This window comes from Pelophylax lessonae (assembly GCF_965119305.1).
Source record: "Pelophylax lessonae genome assembly, chromosome: 1".
Taxonomy (NCBI): Eukaryota; Metazoa; Chordata; class Amphibia; order Anura; family Ranidae; genus Pelophylax; species Pelophylax lessonae.
This window is the reverse complement of record NC_138768.1, coordinates 782,999,964-783,014,559: the sequence shown is the minus strand read 5'-3', so window position 1 is coordinate 783,014,559 and position 14,596 is coordinate 782,999,964. Positions and strand designations below refer to the sequence as shown.

The 14,596-nt window shown below is 40.7% G+C and overlaps 1 protein-coding gene across 1 annotated transcript in view; it reads right to left on the bottom strand.

Moving 5' to 3' along the window:
• Nucleotides 1–14,596, bottom strand: part of LOC309549493 (uncharacterized protein) — a gene marked incomplete at its 5' end in the record, with an annotated part of 245,888 nt that overhangs the window by 132,139 nt on the left and 99,153 nt on the right. Inside the window, 3 exons of the mRNA XM_082249823.1 lie at nt 8,122–8,262; nt 10,675–10,790; nt 13,128–13,270. Coding sequence (XP_082105949.1) covers nt 8,122–8,262; nt 10,675–10,790; nt 13,128–13,270 — 400 coding nt within the window. The remainder of the gene's footprint in view (nt 1–8,121; nt 8,263–10,674; nt 10,791–13,127; nt 13,271–14,596) is intronic.

Sequence of the window (14,596 nt, the reverse complement as noted above, 5' to 3'; positions counted from 1 at the left end):
GAATGTAAGCAGAGGAGGTAACAGGTTGCCGAGAGGCAATCTAAAAAGGGATCCAAAATGAAACTGACAGCATCGCCGAAGACCGGATTTCAAGGAAATATATCCGCAATGCCTATACAATGGGGAAAGAATCCAAAGACACAAAAGGGTCATAAAAAAGAGAAAATTACCCCATCTAATAGATAAACCAGTATAGTGATACAGTTGACAATTAAATAGAAAAGAGATGTTAGTGAAAGCTCCATAAAAGGACAACTGGGCGTTTTAAAGCGGTGCTGCTACTAACCAGGTTGGACCATTTTTCCTGGAAAATAAATGTAGGGCACCGCGAGTGCCCATATGGGCAACCATAATAGAGGCTGAAAATAGGCTCGAATCCAAAAAATCCCCAATGTGCCTGCCCTGGGGTGTGCCACCTACAATCGCATCCACGTACCGGCGGGGGTCAGGAAAAAATATATGATGAACAATTCACAGAATATTCTTGTTCTTTAAACGGTAATTTAACCACATCCACAGAAATAAACACATGTAGGCAATTTTGCCAAAATATATAGGATGTGCCAATAAAGGCACCTAAAAGGGGAGGACTTTGTAGCAAAAGTACAAGATCCAAAATGCTGACCAGCTACAGAAATCCTGTGCTGAATCAGCAATAAATACAAATGACATTATTTAGCCTAGAAAGGGTTTGAAACTAATGGATTCATTTATACCTGGATACTGAGTAGCTGATAGGTTAAATATCCACTTGTTTTCACGTTGCAATAGGTTTCTGTCTACACTTCCACCTCTTTCATTCAGTGGGATGTGTTCCAAGGCAAAAAAAGTCATCATCCTATCATCAAAGCCATGATATAAACCCATGTGTCGACTAATGGGACTTACGAACTTTTTGTTTTTGACAAGTTTGACATGGTCACGAATTCGATTAAAGAAAGGCCTTTTTGTTTTACCTATATAAAAGGCTTTACAACTACAATACATTATATAGACAATTCCTACTGTTTGACAATTCGCATAGAAATTCGGTCTATACAATTTTCCATTAGGGAGAATGATTTCACTTACATTAGGTAGATATCTGCAGAAATTACAGAAATTTTCTGCAGGAATATGTGCCTGTGAGTGTTTTTTTGGATTTGTTTGAAGGAGCATAATGACTATGAACCAATTGGTCCCTTAAAGAACGAGACCTTATCAGGTGGGGTTCATTCCAGGTAGGCAGGGACCTGACCAGGTAAGGAGGGTGATTGATGTCATCTCTCTGTTAAACTCTGGGTGGGATGGTGGCCCTCCCCAACATGGTTTTCTTCTGTCCCTAGATCTACAAAAGGCCTTTGACTCCCTCTCTTGGCCGTTCCTCTTCCGCACTCTAGAATGTTGGGGCTTTGCTCTTTCCTCACCACTCTTCAGGCCCTTTACTCTCACCCAGTGGCTCAGGTTCGGATGCAGGGTTACTACTCGGCGAACATACCCATCCGGAGAGGCACGAGACAGGGATGCCCCCTTTCTCCGCTCCTATTTGCGGTGGCTCTTGAATCCTTGGCAACAGCCATCCGCCTTCATCCGGATATTCATGGCATACAATGCGGACCCGCAACCCACAAATGCGCGCTGTTTGCAGACGACATTATGCTTTTTGTCACCTCCCCATTGATCTCTCTCCCCAATATCGTCTCCCTCCTAGATGCCTTTGGGGCAGCCTCAGGTTTACGAGTAAACATGTCCAAATCTCTTGCCCTTAATTTAAACCTCTCCTCTTCCCTTGTGGATCGGCTGAAGGACCACTTCCCTTTCTCCTGGCACTCGGATTTCATCCCCTACCTAGGGGTGTCGTTAACCCCTACTATAGACAAACTCTACCCATCCAATTACCCGCCCATGTTCCGACGACTGAAGCGGGATCTCTCGGATTGGTCTCGCTATCGCATCTCCTGGTTAGGGAAAGTCAATGCTGTTAAAATGACTCTTTTACCGCGTATTCTCTATTTATTCCGATCTCTCCCGATCCCTGTGCGTAAATCCCACGTTCAGAGTTTACAAGGCCACATCTTTAAATTTATCTGGGGACGGAAGGGACATAGAATTAACAAACATACACTTCTACGCTCCAGGAGACAGGGGGGATTGGGTGTCCCGGACCTCTGGAATTACTATCTAGCAGCTCAACTAACACAGTTCTCCGTTATCTACTCCAGGGGTGGAAAGCCCGACTGGTGCCATATAGAACGTCAGGCTGTCCCCCGACACACTATCGATTACTTACTGTGGTGCCCAGCCTCCTCCCGCCCCCCAGTATTATCTCCTACCCTATCACATTCTTTCTCCATTTGTGATCGCATACATAAATCGCATAAAGTGACTTCACATTGGGCTCCACTCACTCACTTATTCCATAACCCGGCCTTCCCTCCTGGGGAAAACATAGGGGCATTTAAATGGTGGACTGACAAAGGCATGTATAGAATCGGACACTTTGTAGATAGCTCTGGTCCTATAACCTTATCACATTGTACTTCCAAGTTGGGGATGCCGCCTGTAGAGAGGTTCCGTCTGACTCAAATTTCACACTTTATTAACTCCATCAAGTCCAAATCTCCTGCTCCCCTTCGGGCATCGCTTTATGAACAATGGTGTGCCCAAATTACTGATGTTAAGGGGGGTATCTCCCTCATTTACGCACTTCTAAACGACACCCAATATAAACCAGCCTACATGCTCAAATGGGAACAGGACCTCAATATAGACTGGAACCTACCTGACTGGCACGCATGTGTTGGGCGTTCTTTCCGGGGTATTCACAATGTTGGTCTCATGGAAGCTAACCTAAAAGTGCTCATGAGGTGGTATATGGTGCCCGCTAGGCTGGCCACCATCTATCCCTCCATACAACCCACCTGCTTTCGTGACTGCAACCTGATGGGTACTATTCTACACATTTTTTGGGAATGCCCCAAACTGCGTTCGTTTTGGGGGCGCATTTATAGTATAATAAGGCGAATTACTGGTCTTATAGTACACCCGTCCCCTACGCATGCTCTCTTAGGTCAGCGCATTCCTAATGTTCCCAAACACACTCAGGCCCTCGTTTTCTACATTTTCCTCGGTGCCAAAATGGCGATAGCCAGGCAATGGAAAAAACCTTCTGTTCCGCTCTATTTAGCTAAGCGCAAGATCTCATGGATAATGGCGCAGGAGAAGATGTATAGTATTCTTGATGACTCCAGAACAAAATTTGAACGGATCTGGGAACCCTGGGCGGCCTACGTTCATGTTACCATTTAGCCGAGGTGAGACCGCTGGAGCCCTCTACCCCCTCTTGCTCTCCCTCCTGTTATCTTTTCTCTGTCTTTGCTTTTTGTCAGCTTCCTTTTTTGTCACCTCTACCCTCTTCTTTTTCTTTCTTTTCCTTCTTACTGCTCTCCCATTGGTACTGCTGTACTCATAGTGTTTTGTCGATGACTATACCTGGGGGGGGGGGTCTCTGGGTTTGGGCCCAGAGCCCCTGCCAATGACTTAAAATGGGTTTTTGAATTGTTAGAATTTTCTCTTTTACTATTCTTATTTACAATTTGGAATACGGGTCCCTTGCTAGGTTGGCTTGGGACTGGGAATTGCATGCCTCTGTCCAGTTCTCCTTTGCAGTTCTCGTGTTTGGGATACCACATGGTTTACTATTAGAGGTTGGGCGCGCCTCCTCCGGGACACAGTTTGCTCCCTTTAGGGGTGTCTCGAGGGTGGCGCCCTACCGTTGTGGGGGTTGCTCCCGTCACCTATTAGCTGGTACCCTCCCTTTTTTTTTTTTTTTCTTTTCCTTGTCTAGGTTTTCTGGATCGAGGCATGGTCCCATTTGCTCTGAATCACTACTGGATACTATATATATGAGCTTAGTTTGCTACATACCCACCACACTATGCTGTTCTACCTGTATCCATTAGCCTTTTTAGTGATTCAGTTTTCATTCCTGTACCATTTTTGCATTTGTCTGTACTTGTTATTCTTGAATAAAAATTTATTGAAATAAAAAAAAAAAAAAAAAAAAAAAAAAAGAACGAGACCTTTTAAACGTTATCTGGGGGCGGACATCAATAAATTTCGATACCTTTTCATCTGCCTCTAGGAGGTACCAAAATTTTTTAAGAATTGACCGTACCTGGTCATGTTGACCAGAATATCGTGTAATTAGACGTACCCCGTCAGAATTAATTTTATTCTTCTTTTTACCAAAAATCAAATCAGTCCTGTTCCATTTTTTCGCTCTATGGTAAGATTTTTTCAAACAGGCCCTACTGTAGCCTCTTCCCAAGAGTCTCCTCTGTAAGCTCTTAGCTTCTCTCTCGAAATCTTTAGATTTCGTACAATTACGTCGTAATCTTAAATACTGGCTGTATGGTATACTGGATACTAAAGGTTGAGGGTGGGAGCTGTCTGCCCTCAATATAGTGTTACCTGCAGTGGTTTTGCGGAAGAGGGTGGAGCCCAAAATGCCATCTTCATCTACATAAATGGTAATATCCAAAAAGTCCAAAGACCTTTGGCTATAAGTGTGGGTAAATTTGAGATTGAAGTCGTTGACTTTCAAAACCTCAAAAAATCTCAAAAGCATACTCAAAGGACCTGTCCAAATCATAAAAATGTCATCAATAAATCTTCTCCAAAGGAGTATATGAGATAAAAAAGACTCCAGGTTAACCCTGGAAAAAAGGTCACGCTCCTATCCCCCCAGGTGCAGGTTGGCATAGGAGGGGGCACACTTGGTCCCCATAGCCACACCCTGCACCTGGAGGTAATGGGAGCCATTAAACAAGAAGACATTGTTGGACAAAATAAATCTAAGAAGTGAGATGACAAAGGCATTATATTCCACTGGGGAACCTCCTCTTTCTGATAAGAAGCCCTCCACAACTCGAACCCCACAGTGATGTGGGATGGAGTTGTAGAGGGCCTCTACATCAATGCCCACTAGCCACGCCTCCTCAGGGACCTGGATGCCATCAATGGCTTTGATGAGATCACTGGTGTCCCTGATATAGGAAGGTAAAGCCAGTACATGGGGACGCAGGTAATCATCCACCAGTTGACTCGCTCGTTCCGTTAGGCAGCCATTGCCCGAGACTATTGGTCTCCCAGGGGGTTTTTTAAGATTTTTGTGAACCTTGGGTAAGGCATACATAGTAGGAGTTTTGGGATCTTTGATATTCAAAAATTCCCAAGTTTTCTTGTCTATCAGGGCTCTTGAATAGGCTTCAAAGATAAGCTGACGATATTTGATGATTATTCTTGCTAGGAAACTTTCAGAGATTTTTCTATACCAATCTTTGTTATTCAAAATATTCAAAACCATAGCTTCATACCCTAATGTGTTTTGAAATCCGGTCTTCGGCGATGCTGTCAGTTTCATTTTGGATCCCTTTTTAGATTGCCTCTCGGCAACCTGTTACCTCCTCTGCTTACATTCATGTCCTGACCGGATGTTGTCATCCCCGACCTTCCGGTTCCGGCGGAATCACGTGATGCGGTCGCGTCTTAATGACGCACTTCCTTCTCGGCCTCCATTGGACCACTGGGCGTACCTCGCTCTCACTCCCTCGGTGACGTCAGACGCCGAGGGAGTGGAGGGGGTGTATAAATGCCGGCGCCACATGGTCAGTATTACACTAGACCACCGGGGAACGATACATGATCTTTGAGACCATTTGCGGTAAATGAAATCTTTTAAACCCTGCTTCTCTCCTTATATCTTTGGTAGATTCCAACGCTGATGATGTTCTTCTATGCCTTTTTCTCTTTCTTCCCGTGCAGTCTCCTTTATTTTTGTGTACTATTGGAAAATTTGTTGAATTGAAATGGCGGTGAACTTTTGAATACTGCATGACAATTTAGGCGCTGAATCTTGTCAATTTTGGGTAAGTATTCATACCCTCAAAATTTGACAGACCCTTATTATATTTATTACTATCTTCAACAAATTCCATTTCCTTTTGTTTCAAGGGATACCTCCCATTTGGGGGATATTAAGGGGACTTCATTTTCCCTTCCTGTCTTTGTTTCATTGAGGTACCTAGGGATTCAACTGCACATTTATTCATAATCAGGTGACTATTTTGGTAACTTTTTCTACCTGATATTTAGCCTCATACCAATTGGAGAGATAGCAATTGTGGGTTGAAATGTATTTCTATGCTCTGGTTTTATTATCTCTATCTATCATCTCTAGCCTGGCCGTCACCCTCTCTATGGGTCAACTCTAGGAGTCTGAGGGTCTCGGCTCCCCTCCCCCTCTGTGCTTGCTTTGGTGGCGTCACCTCTATTACCTCCACCTTCGGCATAAGAAAGGGCTCAGGTCATCTTAAGGTACTTCATTGGTATCATTGTCTTTATAATTATGTAAATCAATTGGGCACTCAATATTAGGACCATTGAGATAAGCCCTATATACATACACATGTCATGTTTTTTATGTCTTTTCCCTTTGTTACCTAGAAATGTTCACTCTCGAGAAATGTCTATGAAAACTCCTGAAGAAGCTATTATGAAGATGGCGAAACATGTAGAGTTGATATTTTCGAGTGCATTTTCTTGATTTTATCATTTTATATTGATGTATTGTCTTGTCCTCACTTTCTATGTGTAATAAAATGTACAATTTTTGAGAATTCAGATTTTTCTCCATCATTTAGCACCGTTAAAGTCCCACTTGCCCCCCTCTATTGTAGTTACTCAATTTATGGGATGTGGTGCCTCTTACTTCATCTCTAGCAATATCTCTTCAAAATTTACAAAATAGAATAAATAACACAGATAAAAAAACAGAAAATCAAACTACCAAAGGGCAAATAATATACCACTTTCTCTAGCGTTAACTCAAATAATAGTAATTAACTAAATATCAACATACTATAAAAACTATATAAAAATCCTTATCATAAACCAGATTTAAATCTTCACCCCCAGCCCTCACAGAGAAGAATAATATAACTTAATGGCCACAAGCAAAGATGATTTTATGTTTCGCTGTACGGTCATGTCTGTCACTGATGGTACTCCGCAGACTGACCAGCATATTGTGGAGTGGGTGGGAGGAGTTGTACAAGATTGAACATACCGTGAACAACATTCTCCTCTCCAGCACAATTGGTAAAGACTCCAGCTCCAATCCAACATCACTGGCCTTGTGAATCCATTTGTTGAGCCTGTTAGTGTCAGCCACCCTAAACCTACTTCCCCAGCATTCCACTGCATACAGGAGAATGCCGGCCACCAGTCTCCTCAGAAAAAAAGAGGTGGCTCTGGTCCTTCCTATAAAGCACCTAAGTGTTCTTGCTCTAGTCCAGCTTATTATCTATGTGCACCCCCAGATACTTGTAACTTTCTACTGCATCCACATCCACTCTTCTAATGGAGATGGGGGTCACTGGTGCCTTTTTCTTTCTCAAATCAACAACTAGCTCCTTTGTCTTTGTCACATTTAGATACAGATGAGTATTCTCACACCATGTGGCGAGTTCTCCACCACAGTCCTATACTCAGTCTCTTCCCCATCTCTTATACATCCCACTACTGCAGAGTCATCAGAAAACTTGTGAAGATGCCAAGACTCTGTCTGCTAACTTAAATACGTGGTATACATAGTAAAAATAAGAGGGAAAGAGAATTTTCCCTTGTGGAACCACAATAATGCTGATCACACTATCCCATACACAGTCTTGCAAAAGGACATACATGACACAAATGAAACATCAACGTGTATCGCTGCTAGCATCTCGCCCAAGAGATCCGGCCTGATAGTATCAAAAGCGCTGGAGAAGTCAAAAACATGACAGTGCTTGCAGGCTTATTCAGGTGCGCATACGTGCGATTTAGCATGAAGATGATAGCATCCTCAACTCCCATGAAGATGATAGCATCCTCATCCCAAGTTAAGATTCTAAAAGGGAATATTACAGTATTTTTTTGTTTTACATATTAAATGACCACTGTACATGTATAAAACAATGAACTTAGCAAGTAAAAAGGGACTATTAAGATAGAGCAAATGGAGAACACTGTTAGTCCACAATATCCAAATAAGCTGATTTCAAAAGCTTTTTTGTTCTTTTTTTTTGTACTTTAACTTACTTGTAGAGCAAATCTATCAGCTGATGGATTTTTTCCATTCCCAATGTACAGTTCAGTCTTCCCCGCAAACTCCTTTAATTGTTCACAAAGTTCAATTTCTCCTGGAGAGGAGATCAATCTTAGCACATCCCCTAAGGTTTCCTGCAGACAACACAGGTGTCAGAGAGACAACATTTTAAATGGAGCTTTCATTTGTATTTAAATAGATGTTTAGTTTAAATGAAATCAGTGTTGATGGGCAGGACATTACTTTGCTGAAGGAATTGATTTGTAACTATTTAAATCCAATGGATCTCATGACAGTATCATTGGGGCTTTTAGTTATACGACATAGCTCTCAATTGTTCATTTGGAGGGACTGCCCCTCTTTTGGGTTGAAATCTCTGTCTCTCCTCCTCAATTGTCCCTCATTTTATGAGTAAGGCTATGGCCTAAACGCGTGAGCATTTCCATGTTTATATTGCTGGCTTTGCTGGAAAAAACTGCATTAGGAAGAAGCTTTCGTGTGCCGGCTTTCTCTTCATACTTAAAAATGTTTTTGGACATTACAGCCTGAGCACCGACACTCAGCCCTGCATTGGTTCATCAGCTGTTTGAGCTCCAAAGACGCCCAAAAAATGCCTGATAAATGCCTGCAACAAAAACGCCCAGGTGGAGCGGAGCCATATCCCTGTGCTACTAAAAATTCTAAGAAAAATGATCTTTTTTTCTGGTTCTGGACATGCTACAGAGCTGAAACTTCACAGGTACACTTTTTAGACCCCCCAGACACTAAATCCAAAAAAAGTCATGTCTACCTCCAAAAATGCCCGATAAATGCCTGCAACAAAAACGCCCAGGTGGAGAGGAGCCATATGCCTGTGCTACTAAAAATTCTAAGAAAAATTATCTTTTTTTCTGGTTCTGGACATGCTACAGAGCTGAAACTTCACAGGTACACTTTTTAGACCCCTCAGACACTAAATCCAAAAAAAGTCATGCCTGCCTCCAAAAATGCCTGATAAATGCCTGCAACAAAAACGCCCAGGTGGAGAGGAGCCCTATGCCTGTGCTACAAAAAATTTTAAGAATTTTTTTTTCTGGTTCTGGACATGCTACAGAGCTGAAACTTCACAGGTACACTTTTTAGACCCCCCCAGACACTAATCCAAAGAAATCTCATTTTTTTTTCAATACTTTTTTCAATAATTGTCTCTCTATCAAAAACGACAATTTTTAAGAACTTTTTTTTGTGTGATTGAGCATGACCCAGAACCATCATATTCTGATTGGCCAAATACAAAGTCGTACAAAGTCGTCTATCATACAAGTCGCGTTGAATACATGCAAAGTCGCGCTGAAGTCGCGATAACAAGTCGCTCCTTATGAGGCGACTTAGAGGTCGCGGCAGTGTGAACCGGCTCTTATGGTTTGATTGTTTATTTATTGAATCATTAACACACACACACAATGACGATATCTCTTCTGCTGCTTTTTAAAACTCATCTCCTCTGCTTAAATACAATACAACAACCTTCTCACTCAGTTCTCACGAATGCAATTTGCCAGTAATCCAACCTCCAGCACAAAATGAATCAGCTGATTGGATTGTAAGATTTACTCTTAATCTACCTTCTGTTTCATTAGACCTTTAATGAATAAACGAGTCATGCCGAATTAATTTGTTATTTTCGTTATAATTTCTTTCATATTAGTTAAAATTCGGTATAAGATGCAAAATTCATACAAATTTTAATTCATTACAAAACAAATTGCACATGCCTAATAAGTAGTGATTCAACCACTGACACTTTACTACACTAGCTAAAGTATAAAAAAGTTTTGGCTTTAGAAATATTTTAAGAAGCAAACTGTTAGCTTACCATGATGATGTAAAATGACTGCAAAAAACTGTACAAGCACATAGTCAAAACAATTTGAGGGAGTACTTTGCTGCCTACACCTGCTAGGAAAAGCCTAAAGCCTCGTACACACGCGTCTAAATTCGGCCGGGAATTTTCGTCCGATGACTGATCTGCCGATTTTCGGCTTGTTAGTATGATGCTTCCGACAACCGACTCCGACTTTTCGGCCGAAAAAATTCTGGTGTGCAGGCTATAAAATTTTTGTCCACCGTCAAAACACGTCCGATTTTCGTGCAGTCAGTACAGATTTCGACAGGGAAAAATCTTATGAGCAAGACTGGGCATGCTCAGAGAAGAAAGAACACAAAGAAAGCAAACCAACACATGACATCACTTCTGAAGTAGAATTTTGTCATGCGGGAAAATTGGTGTGCAGTCTAGGCACATTCCAACCAACAAAACACAACTCTGGACAAAAGACGGACGAACGGTCGGCGGAAATTCGTTGCATGTGTACTAGGCTTTAAAAGAACTCTTTCTACAATCCAAATTGCCTACTGTGCATGGCAGTGCAAGAAAACTGAAACCAGTACTGTTTTTGATCCACTATAGAAATAAAACTAGTAGTAGTGCATGCTATTTAAACACATTGCCATTTCCTTTTTCAAGCAATACAATAAAGTAAATGCTATGTGTATTACCCACATACCTCATTGTGATTATCGGGTACATTTTTTGTCAAAATTTTAAATCTGGCCTTTAGTGATTGCTCAGCTTTCTCTTGCATGCTTTCATTTACAAACTCAGGTCTTCTTTCAAATGAACCTGTAACAATTACTGCAGTTACTGAAATTTTCCATGATAATTTGCCATGGCTTACAACTGGTGTAGTTAAGGCATCATGTCTTATTTAAACATTTCCAGAGTAGATATTTTGAAGCTGTTATATATAATGTATAGAATAATTTAAAACATGTTCTACTCCATTCCCACTCCCATTCCCACTCCCACTCCCACTTGCACCTCCTACTACTTTTTCTTTGTAGAAGAGCACTGTTAGTTTCCTGTGAATAATACAAAGAGTGCCTTTAGTTTCCTGTCAGTGTTACTGGAGGTTTTTCGAGAAGCATTCAGATTTATACCCACAGGGATTACGCACCATTTGTTTCTCACATCAAAGTACACAAATACTCTATACTACCACGTATTAGTGTTGTGGCAAATGATGTTAAAAACATTACTGTGACATGGTGAAATTTCGGTGTTTGAACCTAAAGTGACACTAAAGTCTATTTACATTTTCATAAACCATTTAATAATATAACATACATGTATTAGCTGTTTTTTTTCAGTACATTTTCACTTTTTAAATAGGGAGAGATTATAGTTCATTAGGACACTGTACTTAATTCTGATTACTAGCTCTTTGAGCAACCAATGCCCATTTTTTTTTTTTTGCGTTTTCTGTTTATTGGAGCCTTTTAGTCTTTCATTTTAATTTGTAGATTTGAGATTAGATGTCACTTTTAGCTGCTGCCCTGCTCATAACATTTTTTGCAGCAAGACTCAGACCGGAATTGAGGGGTTTTGATTTATTTGTTTTATATTGTTATTTAATATTGATAGAGCCTTTATTTTAGGCAAAACTTTTTTTTCCCCCTGCAAGTCTCTTTCCTCAGGTAAGTGGTGTTTTGGGATTTTCCTGTTTTTTTTTTTTTTTGGGGGGTGGGGGGGGGGGGGTTATTGGATTTTATTTTATGTTAACATTTTTTTTAATTTGTAGTAATCACAATTCAGCATGCACTGCCACTGACCATATGTTCTTGGTGCTGCATTTGGTTTGCAGCTGCAACATTTGAAAGACCATTAAGCATCTAATCCTACTCAAATGATGTCACTTGCATTCTTCCCACCCCCCATCCCCATAGCAAAACATAAAAATATACCAGTTAGACCTATTAGCTGTGCTTATAACTGACCTGCCACTGGCAAATTTTACTTTGCTTTGCAGCCTCCTAATTCTTGCAGTAAAACTCCTGCCCTGTGTTTTGTCTCTGGTATATTTACGCCTTACTCCTTATTAAAAATCTCCTGCTGCTGGCAATTCTATGTCAGTTGTGGTCTCCTAATTCTTAATGACATTTAGCTATAAACTGACCAGTGGCAGGACATCAAAAACATGGACAGCCTCAGCAATCTATTGGCCAGTTGCTTTACACATATATAAAAAAATTAAACAGCAAAATATTCACTGCCAGAGTAAGCTTTCGCTTAGGCTGTCTGTGAAAACTGTACTATTTCATAACATCACATCTAGCTTTAGGGCATTCCTCAAGTGTGTTATTTGAAGGAATTAGTATTTCCAATGTCTCTCTCAAAGCATGTGAATATCTTCTTCCCTGCTGTACGTATTTTGAAACAAATGACGGTGACCAGCTCCCCATGCCTTTTTTCTTTATCAATATTTTGCCCATTAGCCAGATTTTACTAACAGGATTTACCCTACAAAGATTTCAGTAGGTTTTGCCGCTAAGTTTGCTTTGCTAAACCTCAAGATTAAACAGGATTTGCAGATCTCTTGGTGAATCGAATCTGAGCAGTTTTGCTCAATGCTACTGGGACACATCTTCAAAAAGCCTGGGCTTACAGCAAATCCTGGACTGAGCACATTATTATGTAAGAGCTGCTTAATTCCAGGGGAAAGAATACCCAATGACAAGGAATAAGACCCAAGTCATCACTAGGTTGGCCTGAAGACTGCAGGAGGATGTATAGGGGAACAGGCATCAGGGAGTAGGGTTGTTTGGGAAGCTGGCCTTAAGTTTAATGTACTGGCTTCAAATGTAAGAGTGTGCATGGTATGCAGGCAGTGGTGCTACTTTATTCAAACAATACAGTACACGTAGAAAGGTTGAGTATCCCAAATCTAGCACCATAACAGAAAAACGCTCAGATGCACTCTGTTTGGTAAATATCACATTTGCCGTATTTCCAGATTTTCACTTTGGTTCTCACTAATAATCTACATTCTGGTATTGGACCAACTGACAAGACATCAATCTCCATACCAAAAGGCTTCTAAATATCTTTTTCTAAAAACTAAATGTATTCAAGATTCACTTTGTTTTACAAAAAAAAAAAAGTAAGAGTAATTTACTGTACCTTTTTCCAAAGACACAAGCTCAAACAGCTGATTTTGTAATTCTTTTTCATCAAAATATTCCACTTTGGCTTGGAATGAGGTGCCATATCGCAAATAAAAAACACAGTTGGTAGTAGTATTGTAATTCCCAAAGATATCTTTTCTGCAAAATCAAAAAATGTTGAGGAAACTAACTGTATACATGTTGTATTCACAGCATCAAATGAATATGGGAAAAAACCCCGAATATTTAGAATAAATAATAGACTGATCAAGAAAAAGAGAGATAAAGTATTAAGTGGGTAAATTAAGTATTCAACATGTCATCATTTTTCTAGCTAAATATATTTCTAAAGGTGCTATTGACATTAAATTTTCACCACATGTCGGTAACAACCCATGCAATCCATAGCTTTAACATGCTTTTTCTTAAGCAATGGAATCTTGCGTGATAAGCATGCATACAGGCCATGGCGGTGGAGTGCCATTTGAAAAAGGCGTTTTCTTTGAAACAATTGTACCTGCTAATTCCAGGTCTTAAGCTCTCCACAAGTGGTCCTTGGCTCTTGGACAACTCTTTTAATAATTATTTTCACTCCTCTGTCCAAAATCTTGCAAGGAGCACCTAGTCGTGGCTGGTTTATTATGAAATGATGTTCTTTCCACTTCTGGATTATGGCCCAAACAGTGCTCAGAAGTATAGAAATCCTTCTGTAACCAATGCCATCAGTATGTTTTGTAATGATAAGGTAGCAAAGGTCTTGAGAGAGCTCTTTGCTTTTACCCATCATGAGATGATTCTTATGACACTTTGGTAATGAGACATCTTTCTTATAGGTCAATAGCATGTTTAGAAATATATTAACCTAGAAAAATGGTGATGTGTTCAATACTTATTTTAGCTATTTTACCCGCTTTACTGTGATGTGTTCAATACTTATTATAGCTACGTATTTTACCCGCTTTACTGTATGTTTTAATGAATAGGAACTGATATGAAGAGAGTCTAGCGTAAATTAAAATATTTGTGTGAAATACTTTAGGCTACATTCACATGTCCACACAGGGGCACTAGATTCTCACCAATGGTTCTAAATGCCGCCTGCACAAACTCAGGTTTGTGTTCTGTACAAATCAACAGCCAGGGCTGCTGCTGTTTGCATGTCACTCCTTACATGTGAATACGGCCTTTAATCAACCCTGGGCACAGCAGGTGTGTGTCAGAGAAAAACTACCAGACATTTTGCTAATAGAAATGTAAACGCACAAAGAATGGCTGATAGAAATGTGCGTAGAACACTCGGCAGAATGGTGACTAGGTGCGCACATGGGCACAGGAATGTGCATGGGTGCACAAGCACGGGTGTGCACTCAATGCATGTTGGCTCCAGATGGACTATTTAAAGGGGCTCCTGCTCATGCTCCAGTGCTGACTAGTCTCTCAGCTGTTCCCTGTGTCCTGCTATTATTCTTGCTTGTTCCCTGTAGT